This window comes from Electrophorus electricus, chromosome 6 (assembly GCF_013358815.1).
Source record: "Electrophorus electricus isolate fEleEle1 chromosome 6, fEleEle1.pri, whole genome shotgun sequence".
NCBI lineage: Eukaryota > Metazoa > Chordata > Actinopteri > Gymnotiformes > Gymnotidae > Electrophorus > Electrophorus electricus.
Window position 1 is genome coordinate 28,005,817 of NC_049540.1, and position 22,717 is coordinate 28,028,533.

At 45.2% G+C, this 22,717-nt stretch overlaps 1 protein-coding gene across 3 annotated transcripts in view; it reads left to right on the forward strand.

Moving 5' to 3' along the window:
- Positions 1–22,717, forward strand: part of LOC113573739 (WD repeat-containing protein 7) — a 121,021-nt gene that overhangs the window by 8,770 nt on the left and 89,534 nt on the right. For 2 of the 3 annotated variants that reach the window (XM_035527061.1, XM_035527062.1), the window contains exons 10-18: positions 1,728–1,841; positions 3,813–3,960; positions 4,653–4,901; positions 5,117–5,337; positions 9,154–9,349; positions 11,539–11,753; positions 17,611–17,844; positions 18,150–18,649; positions 22,077–22,162. In XM_035527061.1, coding sequence (XP_035382954.1) covers positions 1,728–1,841; positions 3,813–3,960; positions 4,653–4,901; positions 5,117–5,337; positions 9,154–9,349; positions 11,539–11,753; positions 17,611–17,844; positions 18,150–18,649; positions 22,077–22,162 — 1,963 coding nt within the window. The remainder of the gene's footprint in view (positions 1–1,727; positions 1,842–3,812; positions 3,961–4,652; positions 4,902–5,116; positions 5,338–9,153; positions 9,350–11,538; positions 11,754–17,610; positions 17,845–18,149; positions 18,650–22,076; positions 22,163–22,717) is intronic. The other variant, XM_035527063.1, reaches the window with a different exon arrangement.

A 22,717-nucleotide genomic window follows, 5' to 3' on the forward strand; every position in this document is an offset into this window, starting at 1 on the left:
TTTTCTAAATCTCCTGCCGCTCTTGGCATGTTCATAACTTTATCACGCGACAGCCATCAACTACCCAGAGCATGGCAATGAGACAGCTCTCTGTTTCCCATCACTGGCAAGTAGCCACTGTCGCTCCCCTGAGCAAGGCTCTTAACCCTGAATTGCTCAACTTGTACTCAGCTTTGGATAAAAGTGTCAGCTAAATGCCGGGAATGTTGGTTGAGTTTGTCTGTAGAGGTGCTGAGATGGACTAGAGGATGTTGGGTTGGCTGTAGAGGTGTGAGGTTGGCTGTAGAGGTGTGAGGTTAGCTGTAGGTGTGTCGAGGTCTGGTGTAAAGGTGTGAAGTTGGGTGTAGTGTGCTGGTAAGGGTTGTTTTTAACATCCCCTCTGCTCGTACATGCTCCATCTTAGTAACGACAGCATAATATACTGACACTGAGATTTGAATCTAATAATTGCTCTGAAAATCTTATCTATACAGGATTATGGGCTTTATTTTCTGTAGCCTGCCAATACTGTCTCCCAACCCCCACACTTACACACCCACAACCAAAAAACACAGATTATACTTTTTACTCATAAGTAGTTTACAGTAGTTTTAAGTTTGCTCAAACCACATCACACTGCAGCTGTAGAGGCTATTTAGTGTGCATGACTAAGTGTGTTTGACACACGTGACTCCTGCCATAATTTAATACAAATACATGTCTGATCAATCTGCAGAATAATGAATAAGATATTAGCTTAAAATATTTGAAGCAAAATAGCAAAGACTGTGGCGTGTGTGATCAGACTTATCCACCCCAGGACGCATCGAAGTGGCTACGTGGGAATATTTTGGATACCTTAAAGAGATAAGCGGCAAACCTAGTTGATGGCAGTTCTTTTTGCAAAATATGTCAGCATTAACCAGATGGACTGTTATGTATATAACAAAAACATGATGACTTTAACCCCAGTGTCCAAGCAATTAATATTGCAATACCGTGAAATGGTGATATTTGTATACTAGAGGTTAAAGGGCTACAGAGAAGTTCAGATCTGACTGGCTGTAGTGGTCCCCCGGGCGGACCGGGCCAGGGTGGTTGTGGGGGACTGGTGTTCGCCTTTTTCACTGACCCGTCTTGACCTTGTGCCAGGTCCTCCCCTCCTTTGCGCGTGTCAGTTTCATATCGCAGTCTAATGGATTTCCCATGGCTCCTGGTTCATGGTATAAGAACAGGTCAACCAAATTTCTCCCAGGTCACTGGAGAAAAACAGTGTTCTGCTCTCCAGTAATAATCCCTTAAGAAATCCTTTTTGTTTTTGTTTTTCAGATGCATTCTGTTCTCGTTAACATTTAGGTAATATTCGTTAGTCTCAATTTCAGTACTCAGTGGAAAATTTTACTTGCTACACTTTTGAATATTTGTGTTTAAGTGTAGAAATGTAGACATTAAGCTTAAATGAGAAGCTTTTCACACTGCCATCAGTGTGTTGGCTGTAAATGTCCAATGTGATTTAGTGAGTGTGTTCTTTTTTCTTTTTTCTTTTTTTTTTTTGTATGTTCATTGTTTTGTCTGCTTGTGTTTTCCCGCACAATTTCAAACAGCAGTTTATGTTCCTTTACACTGCAATTGTGGGTTTTGTGAGGTTTATATTATGTTCCTGTGATTTTTACTGTTAATCTGTTACTTCCCACTCGTCACCTACTCTCCTCTTTGGGGACCCCTGCCCCTCCCTCCCACTATCCCAGCTGGAGGAGGGCGGTGAGGGGGAGAACGTTGTCGTTTGCCTCCCTGACCCTGCGACTGGGCTGGAACTCTACACCCCCGAGCTGCTATACAGACAGCAGCCTCTAGAGGCACCAGTAAGCCCCTCAGACAGCAGGATGCAGGTGCACTACTTAATTTGGTCAACAGAGGGAGCCCTCAACGTATTGGTGATCATGTAGGCATCCAGCTAGTCATTCATTTGCTAAAAGGGAAAAAGTTGATTTGTTGAAGAGCAGGAGTATGATGACAAAAGGTATTGTGAAGTGCAGTCCTCACAACCCCTCCCTACCTACCTAATCATTAGCGTGTCTGAGACTTCTTGATTGGTTGTTTAGCTTTGCAGCATGTAAAGTGAGTATGATTGTATGAGGGCTCCCTGTGGTGTGCCTGCCTCTACATTGCTGTCTGTCCAATAGCCAGTTTCTGCCACCCTCACTGATTCGCCCGGCCTCATGCTCCTCCCACTAAAAATGAGCAATCATTGACTTCTCTCATCTTTCTTCACGTGGTGAAGATGCATGCAAAGTCCTCAAGCTGCATTATGGAGCCACAGAATGTCTTGCACAGGTAGAGAGCTAACCCCTGGAGATCTAACCCCTGGTCAGCTAGCCGAGATGAATCGTGCATTTGCCTGCTGTGGTATACGTCACCAAAAAAAATATTCCCGAAAGTATCCCATTAAAGGAATATTTCTCCAATGCTAACATGACCATGAAAGCAAGCTAATGGAGACCTGTTAGCATACTCTTCTTTGGGTAATGCTAACTCACTCCCACAGCTTCCTTGAATTGTTAGCAGTGTTAACATTTTTCATATAACGTTTTTTTCATAACGTTCCTCTGCTTAGATCTGTATGCTAATAAAAAAGCAATTAGTATTGCATGGAGGACACTAGAACTTGTGTTTTATGATATGGTGAACAAGAACAATTCACTAGTACAGATTTCTATACATTCCAGACAGTAAAGATTTATTGAACTAACTTATTTAATGCTCGCTCTTTCTTCTAGTGTTCGGTGTTGAGAGATGACGGTGGGGGGCGGATGGTCTCTCAAGAGTTTTCACCTTTTTATTTAAAATTGCTAAATTTGCTAAGAATTTTTTTCTTCTTCTCTCCTCATTTATTTACTAAGCTTTAACTTGGCTCAGTTTGAGGTATGCATTTGTGTTAGGCAGCCCCAGATCAACACTCACTGGTGAATGGTGGAACTTTGCACTGTACTCAAGGCTACCCAGAATGCCTTGAGGGTCTTCCATGCTGTGACGTCTCTGTCACACCTCTCATTTGAACGCTTGTCTTCTGAAAGCAGATAGCCATGCCAAACCGTACCGTACATGCATATAGCGTTGCACTGTAACAAAAGTACCAGTGTTGCACTGTACAGAACAGAGCAGTGCAGCTTGTGCAGGCATGTGCATGTTGGGGTTTTGGGCTTTTTGTGAGCTGGTAGAGAAGTCAGACAGGATCTCCTTTCTCCTGCTGTCTTGGTAGCCATGAATAGTCAGCTATCTAGAAAGGTAGAATGTTACTTAACATGGGAGTGCAAGACATGAGTGTTGGTTGGTTATTAACTTTTCTTTAAATATGAGCGAGTCAGCATTTGAACAGGTAACTGAATATCAGTTAAAAACATGTTTTGTTTATATATCCCACTTCTCCCATTTTAACCCCCACATGTAATGGCATTGAAATGAGATGCCTGGTCTTAATCCCGTCCTGAAACTAACGGAATCTGATCCCTGCATGAGCTGTAAACAGCTGCTTGGAAATATCTGCCCCTTTACAGCTACTGTGATAATCCTGTTATAACCAGTTGGTGCAGGTTCATAACCCAGCACTGGCTCTTATACCACTAGTGGAAGTGTGCCACTGTTTGGTTTCACCTCCTCTGCTCCCCCTCCCTGCTGTATAAGATTTAAAAATAATTTGGCACACGGTGGCTTGCACAGTTGTCTAGCTTCATAAGTGAACGGCTTGCTGTGTTATGAAAGGTTTAACTCTTTCTTTCTTGGAAGCTCAGGTGCATCTGTGTGTGCGCGTTCTTGTCTGGACATGTGTGTTGCAGCTGCTGATCTGTCCACCAGTGACCAGGTTCTTTTACGGACGCAGAGAGCCCTTCCACAAGCTGCTGGCGCAGGGGGACTCGGCAGGCAGGCTGACCCTGTGGAGCGTCCCCGACACGCCCCCCCCGCAGGGCCTGACGTCAGCCGCAGGTGCACTGACACACACCCCCCCCCCTTCAACACTCATGCTTTCTTCAACATCCCCAAAGTCTATGGCAGAAGCTGCCCCTGGCTGTTCTTCCCGTCTGTTCTCCGTGTGTCTGCTGTGTCTGCTGTTGCCAGCTGTATTCTTGAAATCCTTGATTTTCAATGATCACTGTAAGCCTTCGTTTCTTACTAATACTTTACTATTTGCCCTTGGTACTGGCCCTGAGCGTAACACCTTTTTCCAGCACTAGAAAGACAGATGGTGGTCATTTTTTCTGCAAGAAAAAGTTTCCTTATGCACCTTCTCTGGTGCCACTCGTTATAAGATTAAAATATATATGAATATATGCAGATTTATTTCATAAAGTATCAAGAGTCTATCATGTTGAACTTAGAACTATTTGTGCAACGATGTCGGCCTCTGCTGGTCACTTTACGTACTGCAGATAAAGGCTTGGCTTATTCTCTCTGGTGGCTGCTCATGGTACTGCAGGATGACCTCCTGCACTGCGACAATGTTATAATGATTTAAGGGTACTTAAGGTTTGCTAACTCCGTTAGGTTATTAAGACCACACTGTTTATTTATGCTATTTTGGTAAATACACTATTAAATATTTATAATTATTTTGTGTGTGTGTAAGTGTGTACGTGTGTACTCACACTCAATCTTTGTCCACTCTTCCCCCGCTGCAGAACTGAAGGTCTCCTCTACAATCAGTCTACAGGATGCATTCGATAAGCTCGCCCCGGTGCCTGCTGGCATTATTGACCAGCTGAGTGTGCTGCCCGGGTCAGAGCTGCCCATCAAGGTGACGGCGAGCGTGTACATCCCGTCTCAGGGCCGCCTGGTGTGTGGCAGGGAAGATGGCAGCATCGTGCTGGTGCCTGCCACACAGACCGCCATTGTGCAGCTCCTGCAGGGCGAGCACATGCTGAGGAGAGGTGAGGGCCAACAGCAGGGGAGACGTGAGGGGGCACGCTGAGGAAACACTGGGGTCGTGCTGAGGGACGAGCCAGAGAGGCAATTGGAAAATGTTTCTAAAAAGCAAATATTAAACAGAAAACACTTCTAATTGGAAAAAAAACTTTTCTTATAATTTGTCTCTCTCGCTGCCCTGCCTTCTCTCCTCTCCCTCCCCATTTCCCTCTCTTCTCAGGCTGGCCTCCCCACCGCACCCTGAGGGGTCACAGGAATAAAGTCACGTGTCTGCTGTACCCTCACCAGTTGTCCCCGCGCTACGACCAGCGCTCCCTGGTGTCCGGAGGCGTAGACTTCTCCGTCATCATCTGGGACATTTTCACTGGTGAAATGAAGCACATTTTCTGTGTCCATGGAGGGGAGATCACGCAGCTCTTGGTTCCCCCGGAGAACTGCAGTGTGAGTCTGCTTCTCTACGCATGACAGGAACGCCAGCCAGCCTGGCTGGCGTTTCAAAAAGAGCTCTGTTAGGTTTTTAAAAAAATGTGTTTTTTTGGAAATTTAAAGGACCTCATGTCACTTGCTCATGTTTACTAGGCTGCAGATTCTCCACTAGGGGGAGCCATTAGCACTCTAGTAGTGGCTCTGTGTAAGAGAGTTGATCTTTTCTGGGTAAGTGCTGGCTTTCCATGTGCTGTCCTGACAATAACATTCAAGCAACTCTTCAATCTTCTGCCTTCAGTGACGGGTAAATCGTCCAGCATGGAGGTTTCAGACGCTAACCTGACGCGTGGGCAAACTGAGTCTGAAAATCTGCATTTAGTGAAGGGAATTTCAGGAAGAATTAGTAACATTTGAGCATATTTTTAAAAAAAGATTCAAAAAATATTCCATGGCGTCTTTACGCAAATGAACTTTTATAGACCGCAAGTGTATATAACAGCACTGATTTCAGCTTGCTGCTTGACCATTGGTGTTCCTTACAACAATATGCTTTACATGTTTCACTGATTGGCTGTGAAACTCATTTAATTTGCATAAACCTTTCCAGATCCTAATTTTTTTATGTTCTTGTAGCAGCCTAACCTGCCTGATTTGGACTGTTCACGTGCGGAATGTCATGTGAACAGTCTCAGGTGTCTACGCCACTGTGGATATGAACACTTAATAACACTGACCAAATCAAATGAAATATCCACAGCTGTAAGAACTGTCATGGCTGTCAGGGAACATGTAGTAATCATCAAAGTAGGCAGGAAAACACGAAAAATCCTGACATGCTAGACTTTTTGTAGGAGTGTTGTGGGTCATCCTGGATGCCGCATCACTGTTCTTCTGTGCGTTTAACACCGCAAAGTTCGTAGCTCAGTTCTGACGCCTGTACTCGGGCCGACGTGTCCAAATCAGGCTGGATTTGTGAAGCCTGACCCTGGTATTAGACACAGGACCATTCCACTATGAGAGCGGGAGTTTATATATGAAATTCAAAAAGAAGCATCTCATAAGGCCTCTGAAAGGTACATTGAAAAGAAAAAAATGTAAAAAAAGTTTCCTTCACCTTAAATAACCCACACTAGTTGTCCCTTGAAGCTTATATTATTAAAAACAAAGATGAATAAGGTAAATATTGGTGTGCAGGAGGGGGATGAACTACTGAACCCCCAAGTCCCCTAGCAATGCAAGATCTTACTTACTGTTTCAAAAGCACAAAATGTTTAAGACTAAATCAATAGACAGGATAGACATGGATGTCCGTGTGTGTGTGTGTGTGTGTGTGTGTGTGTGTGTGTGTGTGTGTGTGTGTGTGTGTGTGTGTGTGTGTGTGTGTGTGTGTGTGTGTGTGTGTGTGTGTGTGTAAATAAAACAGGCTGTATTACCACACACACGTATCGACCCCGGGGTAGTATACCTTTGATTTACTGTGGGTTAGTCCCATTGCTTAAGCACCATTACATTTAACAGGTGCTACAGAGAGCCTTAGAATCTATAACATCCTGTGTGTGTGTGTGGGGGGGGTGTCGTTCCTAGATCTTCCTAAATTCAAGACTGTTTATTCAATACACACTAAATAGAAATAAAGATGCAGACTCTGGAATTAATTGTAGAAAAGAGCAGGTCCCGTCTTTATTCTGAGCTCAGTGTTACACACGAGGCATTGTCTGGAGGATGTCTTGGGTGGGCACACCTTTTATACATGTTCTTTATAACCATTTTTATTTTTTCATAAAAACCTTTACCAGTTCCACTATTGTTCTCCAAACCATACGTTATTTAATGTATGCAAATTGATATTCAATACTTGCACCAACCTGTTCTTGGTACCATTATGTTCAACCTAAACTACTTCTATTTTTTTAAAAGGCGATCATATTCTATATCACTACATGTCCATATTGTTTCTTCCGGTGCTTGTCCGGCTGTCCCGTCCTTGAACCAAGGCTCTCCCTCGACTGAAGCCCTTAGAGGCCTGTCAAAGAGGCCTCCTGAGGATTTACGCTGAAGCCTACAGAGGCCTTTCCTGCAGGAAACCAGTTTATTCTGGACCATCCCTATTCTTCTGCTTACAATATCATTTTATTACCTCAGGGACCTGTGACTACAAGTTTTTGTGTTTTATTTTAACTCTTCTATCGGTAGAGTCAGTCTAAAGCCACATAAACACAGGTAGTGTATACAGTATGTGATGCGCATAGGTTGTGTATACAGTATGTGATGTACACAGGTTGTGTGTGTATGATGCGCACAGGTTGTGTGTGTATGATGCGCACAGGTTGTGTGTGTGTGTGTATAGAGTGTATGATGCACACAGGTCGTGTGCATACAGTATATGATCCGCACAGGCTGTGTATAGAGTATATGATGTACACAGGTTGTGTGTGTGTATGATGTACACAGGTTGTGTATACAGTACATGATGCGCACAGGTTGTGTATACAGTACATGATGCGCACAGGTTGTGTATACAGTACATGATGCGCACAGGTTGTGTATGCAGTACATGATCAAACTACTAACAAGCTGAGGTACTCTCTGCTATGTCAAAAGTGCTTTTTTTGTTTCCTGTCCCTATCTGTTACTTGAAGCTTATATTTGACTAAATCTGAATCTTTGTGTCAGTTTCCATTACTGTGTTTTTTCATTTCTGTGAAGGCTCAGTTCAGTGTGAGGTTGTGTGGAGCTGATTCAGGCGGGTTTCGTTACTGCGATGAGGTTGTCGATGGTGATTGAGTCGAACCGGAGAAAAAGTGAAGGCCTTTCATGGTCAAAGTCTCTCGGAGCTCTACATCAACACTTCCAAACGTATCACACACCGGTATACGTGGAGGCACTTACACACACACACACACACACACACACATAGTCTGTCTGCCTTACTTATAAATGTGCAGTTATGGTTCATTATTTATTTATTAGTGATTTTATTTTGAGAAAATAAGCCCTTCATCCTGTATTCTTTCAGGTCAGCATATTCCTGCTTGAGGGAAAGTGTGCGTGAGCGTGTGAATATGCGCACGCTGTGTGTTTCATTTTTTGTGTTAATTCCTGTGTGTGCTCTTTCATAGCTGGTTAACAAAGACTTTTCCAGGAGTGTGTTGTGGTTGCCAGTGTAGGAGTGTGTTGTGAATGTTGGTGGAGTATTCTCTCTTGCTCTCGTTCTCGCTCTGCTTTCATTTTGCGGTTTTTTTTTTTTTTTTAATGTTTTAAATTATTATTTATTTAATTTTTTTTTGCTGGTAGAGGGATAGAGGGTGAGGACAGGGAGTCTTGGTAGTCTTTCTCCTCTAAATGTTCAGCTATGCAGAAGGTTGACACCATGGTGGGGGAGCTGTCTGAGAGCATGCAGCCTGCCGTTGTCAAGGACACAGCCCGACTCTGTGCTCAGCTTGGGCGGTGTGTCAGGTGTGACCTTCTCGGCTGAATGGTCCACCTTTCCAAGCTGACCTTCAATCTCAGGGGTCCCCTCCCTCTTTTCAGCACCTTCGTGTCATGTTCAGTAGTTTGGGGGGTTGGGGAGGACGTGGTGTGGGGAGACAGGGGCTCCGGTCCTCTCTCATGCCTGCTTAAAGGAGGGTGGGTTTATCTATGTCGATGGGCTGGTGTGTTGATCAGCCTTACCCCTGAAAGTTGTGAGGGAACCCTCGCTCCTTCACAACTGCCAGCCTACCGATCTCCATAGCGATGAATTCCCATCGACAGCACTGTGCCCATGTAGCTTTGCAGCTTTCTGCCCTCGACTTCACCTGGTCTGATATGGTCTCCTCGCTCTCTCTGCAGACGCGGGTGCAGCACTGTGTGTGTTCAGTGGCCAGTGATCACTCGGTGGGTCTCCTGAGTCTGAGAGAGAGGAAGTGCATCATGCTGGCCTCCCGCCACCTCTTCCCCATCCAGGTCATCAAATGGCGCCCGTGTGATGACTACCTGGTGGTGGGCTGCTGCGATGGCTCGGTGTACGTCTGGCAGATGGACACGGGTGAGTGTGTGTTGTGGGTGTGTGTGAGATGGGACACCCAGGGGTGATGTGTGTTTAAAGTGCATTGTGTGTCTCTGGAGGAGGTTGTGCCATTAGCCACTGATTCCCCTTCTCTCTCTCTCAAACATGTGCAAGTGCATATACACCCACCCACACGCACCCTCTCTCTCTCTCTCTCTCTCAACTCACCCTTCAGTCTTGGGAGCTCCTTCCCTCTTTACTTCCCCTTTATGACACTGGTGTTAAGTCATGATCTCTCCCTCTCGCCCTCCAAACCTCCATCCCCTCCTCCCTTTCTCCTTCCTGTTCAATAATGGATGTTTGTTTGGATTTGGTTCTGTGCACCAGCTTGCTTGTGTCAGGCCTCTTAAAATGGTGCTGAAATTTTAATCACTTGTGTCTCAGCAGAGGAGAGCAGTGGGATGCACTTACTAAATCTCGCTGTAACAGACCCTACAACTCCACCCCTTACACACACACACACACACACACACACACACACACGCGCGCGATATATGCGTTGGACACATTAGTGGAGTTTACTGGAGTTTATGCTTCCTCTTAAAGCTGCTTTTTATAGGACTTGAGTAGGAAGGGACAAGACAAACACACACACACACACACGCACTCATATATACCTGCACAAGATGAATGCACACACAGGCATGCACACACACACACATTTCATTTTCATTTCAGAGTGCACACACTCTCATTACCAGCATGGAGCTCAGCGCTTGCCCTGTTGTCAGGCCACGTGGAGTTTTAGCCTGACGAATCCTTCTTCCACCGCTTAGCTCTCAAGCACTGGGCTAAGCCCAGATCAGCAGGCAGACAGGAAGTGGGGCCTTATTTACCACGTGGCTGATCTTTACGCTGCAGTAGGCTTGTGCTGCTGCCCGGCTGGGGTGCTGGGTGAGATTTGGTGCTGTGGAAGAGACGCCGGGCTGCCTGCGGTGATCACAGCTCACCTGAGTGTGAAATGAACAGATCACGTGGAGACTGAACACTCAGCCGGCCCCGTTATATGAAGGGTTTGCTGACAGATGGGGAGAGCGAGAGAGAGAGAGTGGGAGGGAGGGAGGGAGATGGAGATGGAGATAGGAAAAGGAATGAACAAGAGAGAATGAAGTGGGAATGTGACAGTGTGAGTAAGAGAACTGGAGATGAGGAGAAAAGATCAGAGAAAGCAAGCAAAGAGACAGCAGAATTGAGAGAAGGAAGAGGGTGGTTGAAATTGAATGGAACAAGAGTAGTGGAGGGGCGTGGGGCGCAGGCGTGGGGCGCAGGCTGGAGAGGCCATGGGGGATGAGGACCAGAGACTGGGCAGTGGTCATCTGATTCCCTGCTTGTTTGGGAAAACGTCTACCATGCAGTCTCTACTGAGCACAAATCCCAATATCTCCACAGCCCACAGAGAGAGGGCATCCTGTCCTCTAGTGAGGGGAGAGGGAGGGAGGCAAATGCGTACACACCTGCAGGGAGGAAGTGGTGATGAGGCTACCTGCTCTCTAGTGGCTTTTGACGGTTGCGTTTCTGCGGCTAGATCGTTCCTACGGTTATGTATGTTCATTTGGAGTTTGGGTCTGGAAAAACACCTTGCTACTTTATTCAACTATTAGAGCAAGTCACCCAGGCCCGCTGAGAGCAGTGTTAGAACAGAGCAGAGCAGCTCTGTACTGCAGACAAAGAGGAGACCCCCTTGATCAATATGCCCACACAATACTTATTATTATTGTGGATGGGCCCTTTGGATAAACTTAATGGGTTCTGAGGCTTATGGATTTGTATGTTTTAAAATCATTGTAGGAGCTTTCAGCCGACAGAGAATATACAGGTTGAGCAGGAGGTAGGAGACTGCTGTTTTCACCATAGATTCCCCAGTCACCCTCTCCCACCTCTCACTTCTCTATCTTTTCCCTTTTTTAGTGATTGATTTACTTCTCACTTCATGAGTTTTCTTCTTTTTCTTGTCTTTTTTATTTTCCCCTTTTTCTTTCTTTCCTTGTCATGGTCTTTCTCTGCTTTTTTTTCATCCTGCCTTTCTGTATCTCACACACATTCTCACTTCTCACTCTCACTTGCTTCTCACTCTCACACATCCTCTCCCTCGTTTTTCTCTCTCTCTCTCTCGCTCGCTCGCTCTCTCTCTATCTCTCACACAAACGTTCTCCCTCTCCCTCTGTCAGGAGCATTAGACCGCTGTGTGATGGGAATAACGGCCGTGGAGATCCTGAATGCGTGTGACGAGGCTGTCCCTGCAGCCGTCGATGCACTAAACCACCCGGCGGTGAACCTGAAGCAGGCCATGACACGTCGCAGTCTGGCTGCGCTCAAGAACATGGCCCACCACAAGCTCCAGACGCTGGCCACCAACCTCCTTGCCACCGACCACACAGACAAAGTGAGTAAACCCCCCCGCCCCCAACCGGTCCCAACCATGGCAGCTAATGTGAATAAAGGCTAACTTTACCAGATAGCAAGTAAATTAAGGGATAACTTTACCAACTAGTATGTGAATAAATGCTAACTTTAGCAGCTTGCACGTCTTCATGTTACGTTGTTACTTGACGGCTTGAGGCACTGCGCTGAAGCCCTAAAGTGTCTTCAATCTTCATGTACATCGTTTCAGATTATTCTCATTATGTTGGATTATGTGGTGTTCACAGTGGCTTGTGAGGTCCTAAGCACTTTCTTACATACATGTTTGCTCAACACGTCTGCTGTAATGAGGTGTAAACCTGAAAAACTGACACGTGTGTGTGTGTGTGTGTGTGTGTGTGTGTGTGTGTGTGTGTGTGTGTGTGTGTGTGTGTGTGTGTGTGTGTGTGTGTGTGTGTGTGTGTGTGTGTGTGTGTGTGTGTGTACATTTGTGTTGGCTCAGGCATGTATGTACGTCACAAATCTGGACAGCCCTACTGTGGGGCTGTGCATATCTATCACACCTATGGAGACCCAATCCCTGCAGGTTGTTTTCTGAGCCTTTCTCAAGAGGAGCAACATGGTGTAGTTTCTTCTCTATTGAAGAGATCCAGCCTGTATGTAGTGGTCAGGGTGCCACCACTGGTTAGTTGAGAGCTACACAGCATTTTCTTCTATGTCCGTCCTGAGATGAAGTCCGCATGCTCGACTGAGGAGATGTTTTTGCACCAAAGGAAAAAACAGGCTATCGATCTGGTATTTCTAATATAAATCACACAAAATTATGAGATGCTGTTTTATTTTACTGACACAGGTGGTGGTCAGGAGCTGGTTTAACTACGCCCTGCAAACCTGGAGAATTATTGTATAAATATATTTTAATGGTGTTCAGGCTTTAACCCTGTGATCTCATAGCTGACCACTGGAAAAACAAACCTCAAAACATTGGAATTGTTGGATGTATCAGGGAGGAAGATGAGGGTGGCATCTGTGAGAATAGATGATGAAGAGCTCACAGGGCAAGCCTGCAGTTCTCAGCGGTCTGGAGCAAATAGCACAGGGGAGATCTCTAAGGGCCAGTTAGACACGATATGGAAGAGAGGAGACAATTTCAACCACTAATGTTCTGTCTTTATTTTCTCACCAAAAAAATAAACCAAAACAAGCCCACCCCCAATCTGTGAAACGATACTGTTTCACCATCAGGGTCTGTTTGAGCGCCATCGCACCCTGACACCCTACTGCAATTACTGAGCATCACTGTGGCTGATGGTCAAATGGCAGAGTGTGTGTGTGTGTGTGTGTGTGTGTGTGTGTGTGTGTGTGTGTGTGTGTGTGTGTGTGTGTGTGTGTGTGTGTGTGTGTGTGTGTGTGTGTGTGTGTGTGTGTGTGTGTGTGTGTGGCTTCAGTCTTTCTCTAATCCCCTGTCATTCCATCTGACAACATAACACCACTAGTGATTCTGTCTGTCGTCTCTCTGGCCCAAACCTGCCATTACTTCAGGCACGTGGCCTGAACGCTGGGCTGGTAGCCTGCTGCTCCCCACACACACACCCAGCTGGGCGCCACACGCGCACACACGAACATACACAAACGTGCGCGCACACCCACAGCTGTGCTAATGACACCTAATCGCCCTCAAATGCTCCGCAATCTGAGCTGCCCGCCCTGGACCTTGGCCCTCCCTCTGTCTCACTCTCTCATGCTGTGGTTCACTTTTTCTCTCGCTCTCTCTCATTCATTCTCCCTCACTGTGTTGCTCTCTCAATCCTTCTTTCTGTATGTCTTACACACGCACTCTCACTCTTTGACTCACACTCTCTCTCTTGCCTACCATTCCTCCCTCTTAGCCTCGGTGTTTCTGTATTATCTGTCTACTGCAGACACTAACCAGATAAACATTGCACCTTTTCCACCTTTTCTGTTGGTGTGTTTGTTCGGATCATTAAAGCACTTTGCTCTAGTTTAGAAAGCTCTCTGACTGTTTATGACAGACATGGTCCTAAACTAAAGTGGAGTTTTTAGTGCTCAGTAAAATTTAGTAGGCCTGCATAATGTGTCCTACAGGAATCGGTGTTTGGCTGATGTCCATTCTTTCTGTTAAACCCATTTAACTTGTGCAATATGCATTTGTTATTTTGCCCCTTGTTTATACATTTTTTTTTACTATTTGTCGCAAGTTGTAAAAGTGTGTGTGTGTGTGTGTGTGTGTGTGTGTGTGTGTGTGTGTGGTGGATACCGCACCACTGTTAGTCAGTGTGTCTATTTTTGTGTTTGTGTGTCTTGATGGGTATCTTTACGGGTCCCCACGCACGGCTAATGTGGGTTACTCTCTGTGTTTTGCCAAGGTAAAAACCTCTCCTCATCTATTTACAACACGGATTGTAAACAGGATTCTACTTCTCACTCATACACACACACACACACACACACACACACACACACTTCATAATGGTAAATGAAATGACGCAGAAACAAAATGAACCCTCTCAGTCCATTTTCCTTTCTCCTTTCTCCCCTTTCTCCTTAGTCCTGTCGCTTTTAGATTCTGCGGCAGTGAAAGAGTGTGACGAGCACTCGTGATTATCCTATTTAGTGACACAGTGAGGTCACTTATGTACTTGCATCTCCTTTTCTCCAGCACAAAGACATGATAGAGAAATAAATGTAGAGGAAATAAAAGAATAGAGACTATATATTAGAGAGACAAATATAATGTGTACACTTTATCAATTTATATATATATATATGTGTGTGTGTGTGTGTGTGTGTGTGTGTGTGTGTGTCAGTGGCAGGGAAGTCAAATATTTCCCTTTGTTTCCCTGCAGTAGTGATTAAACACTAGATGGCAATGTGGCTCTACTGTTACACTGAACTACTAGCTTGTGTGTGTGTGTGTGTGTGTGATGGGGCAATTAGGAGATACCTGTTACTTTTAACATTTTTCGATGCTGATGTATGTACACACACACTTCTCCTGAGAGAGAGAGAGAGAGAGAGAGTGTGCACGCGTGTGTGTGTGTCTGGGCTCACTGTCGGTCTGGCCTTGCTGTGTTTAATTGAGCTTTAAACGCCATACTCTTCTTCATTCTAATTGAAATATTTATTCTCTTATTAATACATGTGCCATTTTTCCCAGTAATTAAGAAAACACATTTGTAGTGCTCACCTGTACATTGTGTCTATCAGGGTCTCGCCCGGTAAAGATGATTTGCCTGCAGCCACGCCCCCTATGTGCGAGACCTGCAGTTACCTTCTGATGTGCTGTACGCATGCATGTTTTTTTTTAAATCACAAAAAACCGAAGCATGCAGCAGCAGATTAGATTGGATTTAGTATTCACAGAAACAGACCCTGAAAAAACACCTGAAACATCCAAGACCATTAAATGAAGGTAAAAGAACGAGCATAGATCTGGGGGCATAGCCAGGGGCAGGTGAACAGAGTTTAGCAAATCGGAACTGACTGTTTTGTCTTGCGCTGGACTGTAGACTAACTACTGTGTATGAGTTGTTCTAAACTCTGTGTGTATAGGATAAGAATGAGGGAGAGAGACAAGTATGTACAGGGTGTGAACAGGACAGTGAGACAAATGGGTGAGAGACAGGTGTGTGCAGGCTGGTACTGTGACTCTGCTTAAATGAAGTGAAGTGTTCTCTGAGCCAAATGAGCTGAGACTAAAGCACTGGAGATGCTGCTGTAGGTTCTACTTGGTTTGCTTCAGAATAATCATGAAATGCATCAGTTTCTCCTTTGAAATAAGAAATTATTGAAGAGTTGAAAGTGAAAAATCTTATGAGTGTATGACTGTATGAAAACATGCCTTGGTGCTTTTTCTTCTTTCTGTTTTTGTGTCGCTTCGCTCAGTCACTGTGTGTGTGTCTCGGGAGAGGGAGAGAGGGAGAGAGAGAGGGAGAGAGAGAGGGAGAGAGAGAGAGAGAGAGGGGGAGAGAGAGAGAGAGAGATCAGTGAGGCAGGCCCTCTTGGCTATTCAGGCCTGTTAACTACCGTAGCGCAGGAGGACAATACTGACCCAATGTGTGCTAATCGCCCGCAATAGACGGTACTTTGCAACCAACTGAACGATCAGTACCAGATGCTGAGTGGAAGGGAGAGAGAGACAGAGTCTGCTTTCAGGTCTAAAGAATGGGCAGGGTTTATGGACTGGTGATATCTTAAAGGGACTCTGACTGTTAAACTGTTAACACTGTGTTTGTATGACCAGCCAGAAATGAAGAAAGATTTTTTAAAAAGTAATATTTAATTTTATATATATATATATATATATATATATATATATATATATATATATATATATATATATATATAATATTTTAAATGTCTAAAATATAAAAAACTAGTAATTAATAGTAGTAATCATTATAGTTTATGCTGTGATCTCACAGGTAACCTAATTTACAGAGGTACCATAATAAGACAGGAAAAGATGTTGATTGGAATTGCAGACCTCGTTAAAACCAATATTGGACAGAATATGGCACAAATCTGTTGAGGGTTTCTTTTCAAGTGCTCCATGTCAGACAACCTTGTCTAAGTGTTCTAATGTTGGTTTTCTTACTGACATCTCCAGGTTACTGCTACTTTATTATCTGACTCCATCATCTTCAGAGTCGTCCAGTCATGTGCCATCTCCCACTGCACTTTAAATGAAGAGCAGGTGTTTGAACCATCGAATTAACATTGAATAGAAGTTAACAAGGCAACACCGTCACCCGTTTAAAATAAGTGGGGTGAAATGAATGCTTAAGGGGGGAATGAGCATTAGGGGTTATTATGCAGACCGTGAAGTAAACGGATCAGCATGTGCGCTGGGCAACTTTTGACTAATGTCTTCAGAACAAAAAGACTTTCTGCCCAGTGATGCAAGAGCCCTGGGGGCGTGTCTTGTTTAAGACATGTAGGCGGAGCCAACCATAGAGCCTGTAGTCTTTCCATGTTCGTTTTAGGTTGTTCAGAATGTCGCAGCTTACTGATGGAGAACTTTTGTTTTTGATCTATTTTCTGGCCTTAGGAATGAAGGCTTTGAGGTGTTTTCTACCAGGCTGTGTGCGCCCGCGTGTTTTGATGAATCAAGGCATTGAGGTGATCTAACACACGTCATGGTTTAGCCGTGCGATCATGTGTGTGTTTTTCATTATTTTGTGAGGCGTATCATCATCACAGTATGAATCAATATGAGATTGTCCAGGATTCCATCACTGAGTCCATTTTTATGACTCATTATCTCATTGCATGTTTAAAGTGACCCTGGTAAGTCTGGGTGACGCTGACTCATGCACGTGTAATTCAGTTCCAATTAAGGTCATCAGTCTGGCATTACTGTATTTATATAAAGTTATATTTCATCTTTTATTTTGATGACATACCAGCAGTACTGAATTCTATGTCCAGAAATCCTTCCCAGAAGTTCTCTGTGATCGCTTGTTGAATTGTCCTAATGAGTCTCTTAATACTGGGATTAGTTATTAATGTTCAGCTGTTGACCTAATGATCGGACTTCCACATCACCAACCAGCTGCTCCTCACACACCTCCTCCTGTTCAGAATACCTGTGTTTGTGATGTGGGGTCTCTTTCATGCTAAAGGCTTTTGAGTCTTTTCGTTTACTTTACCACTGAGTTCACTTACATCACGCTGTTTGTCTTTTAGTCTGAGAGGAAAACCGTGGTGTATTGTGTGCTTTTGGTATTTGGAATGAACACACTGAAACATTGTGTTGCTGGACACGGTAGGAAGTAGTTGGTGTTTTTATTTTTCTCTCCCAATTTGTTTTAACTGATTTCTTTTTTTTCCCCATGTTGCCTTTCTTTCTCGTATAGGGAAACTTGCCCAAATACTCCCACAATGCATTGGTGGTCCAGGCGATGAAGACCAACCTTGCGGATCCGGACATGCACGTGCTGTTCTTCGACGTGGAGGCCGTCATCATCCAACTGCTGACGGAGGAGGCGCAGCGACCCAATCCCACCCTTGTCTCCCCGGAAACACTCCAGAAAGCCCCCGGGGGGGCAGACAAGGGCGGATCCTTCCTTGCCAACAAGATCTTTAAACAGGTCAGTGTGCGTGTGAAGGCAAGGCAGGGCTTTGATCAGGAGAGTGGAGGTGGGACTCTGAGGAAATTTGAGAAGGGACTTGATTTTAGCCCAAGGTGTTCAGAGTAAAGTCTCCCCCAGATCCTGCATAGCACACTTCCTGTATTTCTTATTTAACCAACATGCCTGATTTACATCACATTACAACCAACAAAAAAAAGCAAGCAAGCAAAAAAATAAAAAACAAAACAAAAAACAGAACAAGCAACAGAATTGATGTGACACCTCTCGTTACCTCATGACTCATTTAACCTCACCTGTCCCAGGTCAAGGAGACCATCAAGGAGAACATCAAGGAGCACCTACTGGATGAAGACGAGGAAGAGGAGGAAGAGCAGCGCCGGCGCGAGGAGAAGTCCAAATCGCTGAGTCTGCTGGAGTACAACCTGACCATGGACACGGCCAAGCTCTTCATGTCCTGCCTGCACGCCTGGGGCCTGAACGGCTCCCTGGATGAAGTGTGCGTGAGCCGCCTGGGCATGCTCCGTCCCCACACGCCCGTCTCATTCGGCCTGATCTCCCGCGGCGGTCACATGTCCCTCATGCTGCCAACTTTCAAGGACTCGCTCCTGCAACGGCTGGCAGGGGGCGGAGCCGCCGAGGGCAGGAAGCTGTCCGTCTCCGAGGTGGTGGGCAAGGGCACATATGGCGTGTCCCGCGCCGTCACCACCCAGCACCTGCTCTCTGTCATCTCGCTGGCCAACACGCTGATGGGCATGACCAACGCCACCTTTGTGGGCGAGCACATGAAGAAGGCGCCGGCCAGGTGTGTGTAATGCACGTGTGGCAGACAGTGGGCAACGATCGCAGTGCAAATGGATATGCTAATTTTGAATTTAGTTTTAAAGGAATAATTAAACATCCAAAAACATTTTATTTTGCGTTCAGAGTCGTTTTAAGGTTACAGACAACACTAAATATACAGAACCAAATTGCTAAATCATTTTTACCAGATGTAAAATGACGGCAACAACAAATAGCGCCATGGTAACACGTTTCCTCTTTCATAGTTGTGGATTGCTGGCGTGTTTTACCGTTTGCGTGAGCTATGGTGCTACTGCATTTTGTTCTTATTTGCATACGATATCAGCGAGTCATAATAAAACCGACTGAGCCACTCCACCATCTCACCGATGGGGACTTAAACTTTAATCATGTTTGGTGTTGCAAGTCATCAGCAAAATTCTACTCACGCACCCGTTTTGATAATTGATGAGTGAATTTCGAAGGCCCATTTTTGGTTTGTTGAGAGTGAGAAAGATGGCAAACTTTATGACTGCAGTGGCAGGCGCACAGGAAGAGGAAGGTGACGTGCTTGAGTAGGACCTCCAAACGCCATAACAAACACACATTTAGATGTTAGAGGTAGAAAATATAAACATATATATTGAGGGCAGATGCAGTTCCGCTGGTCTGCCATGATTTAGAAGTTGTCGTCGTCAACTTTATGCAATCATGTAACTCCCATTTTGGTGATAATTACAAATGTTACATTTTTGTGCAGCTGGTAGTTTTCAGAACACCTCTGGTCTCAACTCACGTTACTCATCTGTCTCTTGCAGTGGTCTTTAATATGAATGGCCTCACTTACAATTTGATGAATAATTTTGATTGACTTTGGCACAGGTTAATTTACAACAATGGTAAGTTGACACTGGCACGTTAATGGCCATGGTGAATAACAATTAAATACCATGTCGCACATTTTGTGTAAAGCTGTAGCCGTCAACTTTTATGATTTAGGCCTGGTGTATTTTTTGAGGTTTAATGCTGTTATTACTTTAAGGCTGTGATGGCACAGTTGGAATTTTGAGCCAAACTCATCCATGACTCCACTTTATTAGTCATCAGACTAAAGCTCCCCAAGAAATACAGATTTGTGTGGTGAGTCTGATTAAATCGTGAGTTTGCAAGGCAATTCAGGTTGACTGTTGGTGCAGCTGATCCCAGCGCAGAGCTGCTTCAGTGCTCGGTGCATAGCAGGCAGACCCAGTGCGCCGAGTGCAGCATCAGTGATTTCATCATCTTCACCAACTCAGCAACCCACCAAAACAAAGCGAACAAAGAAAACCTTCTGACAGCAGGCAGACACCAGCCGGACAGCTCAACAGCTCAATATAGAAAATGAGGGGAGGGAGCACAAAGAGATAGAAAGAGTGGGGGTGGTGGATAGAGAAAAAGAAAGAGAGAGCGAGCGAGCGCGCGCAATGGTGTGGGGGGTGGGGGGGGGGGTGAGAGAGAGATGAGTCGTGCATGTTGTTTACCATGTCTCCGATTCTCCGGTGCCTCCCAGTGTACAGACTGGGATCAGGAGCCAGGCATCTGTTGTAGAGAGAGCCTAAACAGTGCCTGAACTCTGGACTGGCCACATGTCTCAAACCGTGTGCTCCCACTAGCGGTTGCCATGGCAGCGCTCGCAGCGCATAGGTGGGCTGGCTACTGCTGTGGTCCATTCGGTGTTGACATTAGCAAGGCCAGTAGCAGCATAGCCCTAGGACGGCATAGGGACAGTGTCACGTTATCGTTGTCCATGCGATACACTCAACAGACTTTCAGCTTGTGTGTCAGCCCTGCAGCTTGGTGGGAACGGCACACTCCAGGCTAACACCCAGGGGAGAGGGGTTCAACCTGTGCCTGATGGCCCTACAGGTTGTGCCTGGTGTAGGTGCTTTTTGTGCACTGTTCCAGGCTCGTTAAGTCACAGACATGCTGTGATTACTTGAGTTTCTGGTGCCATGACCCAGTTGAGGAGTGTAGTTTCGCTCTCTGCAGGCAACTGCTGATGTGTTTGTGAAATGGGCTGTTGGGACACAGTACAGAGAGGTTTGTCTTTGTTTGGTATGGTTTATTTTTGTTTTTGAAGAACACGGGGTTCTTGTTCCGATTTTCCACGTTTAACTATTCCAGCATGGGCAAGGTTGACAGAGGTTGCTATTTCTGTGTTTTATAATTGAAATTTGTCTTTGAGGTGCATGGTGAAATTTTTCCACAGTGTGAATCTGGCTATTGGAGGCGGAGCCCCATAGCACCTAGTCCCCGTGCTGCTCCAACCAGCTGCTTGGTATTCCAGCTCCTTCTGTTATGTGGCTGTTACACATTTATGGCTTTGCCTTGCTTTCTTTTCCCAAACAGGCTGTGAAAGTCAAGCTCTGGAAACGTTATCCTCGTACCATCGATTCGAACAGCAAGCGCTATTTTCAAGGCCCTGTCAATAGTCCTCATAAGCGTAACGCAGCCGGATTGTAAATCACCTTTAGCACTCATTAAAAAAGCACCTTTTATGTGTGTAAATGGAAGCCTGGCGTGCCTGCTCCATGTCTCACACCCGCACCTCACACTGTTAGCTAACGGCACGGGGAGCAGCACTTAGTCAACGCAATGCAAGTCATCACAATCAGAGTTGTTTTGCATTCCAATCCCGGTGTGAGCTAATTTAGCAAAGAACAAAAATTAATGCGCTAAACTAATCCTTAAATAAGTGTATACGTTACAAACTACAAACTACATGTCTGGTAGCTTTCATGCATGAGAAGGAAATTCTTTATTACTTTTTATTTATTACTTATGGTGCCAACATGGCAGAAAGAATTTAACACTAGGGGATGGGGGTTAAAGTTTGTGTTTCCTCTCTGGGTCTATAGGTGACGAACAATAGATTTGATCAAAGTGAAATTCTTTCGATGAATTTTGCGTGTGCGCTTGCATGTATGTTTTAAGCTGAACAGATCTCTCTCAAGACTTTCTCTGCAGTGCTCAGTTAACACATGCATCTGCGATGAGTGGGACTCGCAGTTTGAGACCGAGACCATGTCCGAGTCCCCACTTTACACACCTGCCTAAACAGGGCCCATGGAGACAGGGTTATGTCTGAGCTTGAGTCCCCACTTTACACGTCGGTTAAATAGAAGAGGAGGAGCTGGTCTTCCTCACTGTTGAGCATTTCCACCAAGTGCAAATCTTGACGCATTCTTTTTAGAGAATGAGCCTACCTATATATAAGTTTCACACACTATCGGGTAAACACACACACACACACACACACACACACACACACACACACACACACACACACACACACACCATGTACACATGTACACATGCCTCACTTCTACACTGTGTGCTGATGAGGGTCTGATGACTAGACCTGTATGCTGGAGTGGTGCTAAATATTTCATTTGGCCTTTGTGTTTCAGGCCTCCAAGACCTGGCACCCAGGAGAGTCCCAAAACCACCCCCCCTCAGGTGTCTGCCCCAGCCCTGCAAGGCCAGATCAAACAAGGTAACTACAAAGAGCTTGCTCGCTTGCTCTCTCGCTCTCTCTCTTTCTTTCTCTCTCTCTCTTTCTCTCTTTCACGGCCTCACTCCCCCTCCCTCTCTCTCTCTCTCTCTCTCTCTCTCTCTCTCTCTCTATCTATCTATCTATCGCTATCTTTGTCTGTTTCTTCTTCCTTTTGCTCAAGGGAAAAATGTGATGTAAAAGTGCAGAAGAACATGAGAAATCTCCTCTCACTATGGTGAAGACAGGGCACCTCAGCACACTGTCAGCCTGGGGGTACGGCAGGGGCCTCTGGGAACACACACACACACACACACACACACACACACGCGCGCTCCTAAAGGATGGCCAGAAACAAATTCTGAGGTTAAGGATAGAAAGGTGTACTAGTAAAATATTTAGTACATCTCAAGAAGGATTGATTCGTTAGAAAAGGGAACTTTATAAACTTTGAGAGTTTTTACATTTATATCGAAAAATCTAATTTAATGAATCAGTTTTTGACATTTCTGGCATTTCCATCTATAATCATTAAGATATCGCCTGAATATTTGTACT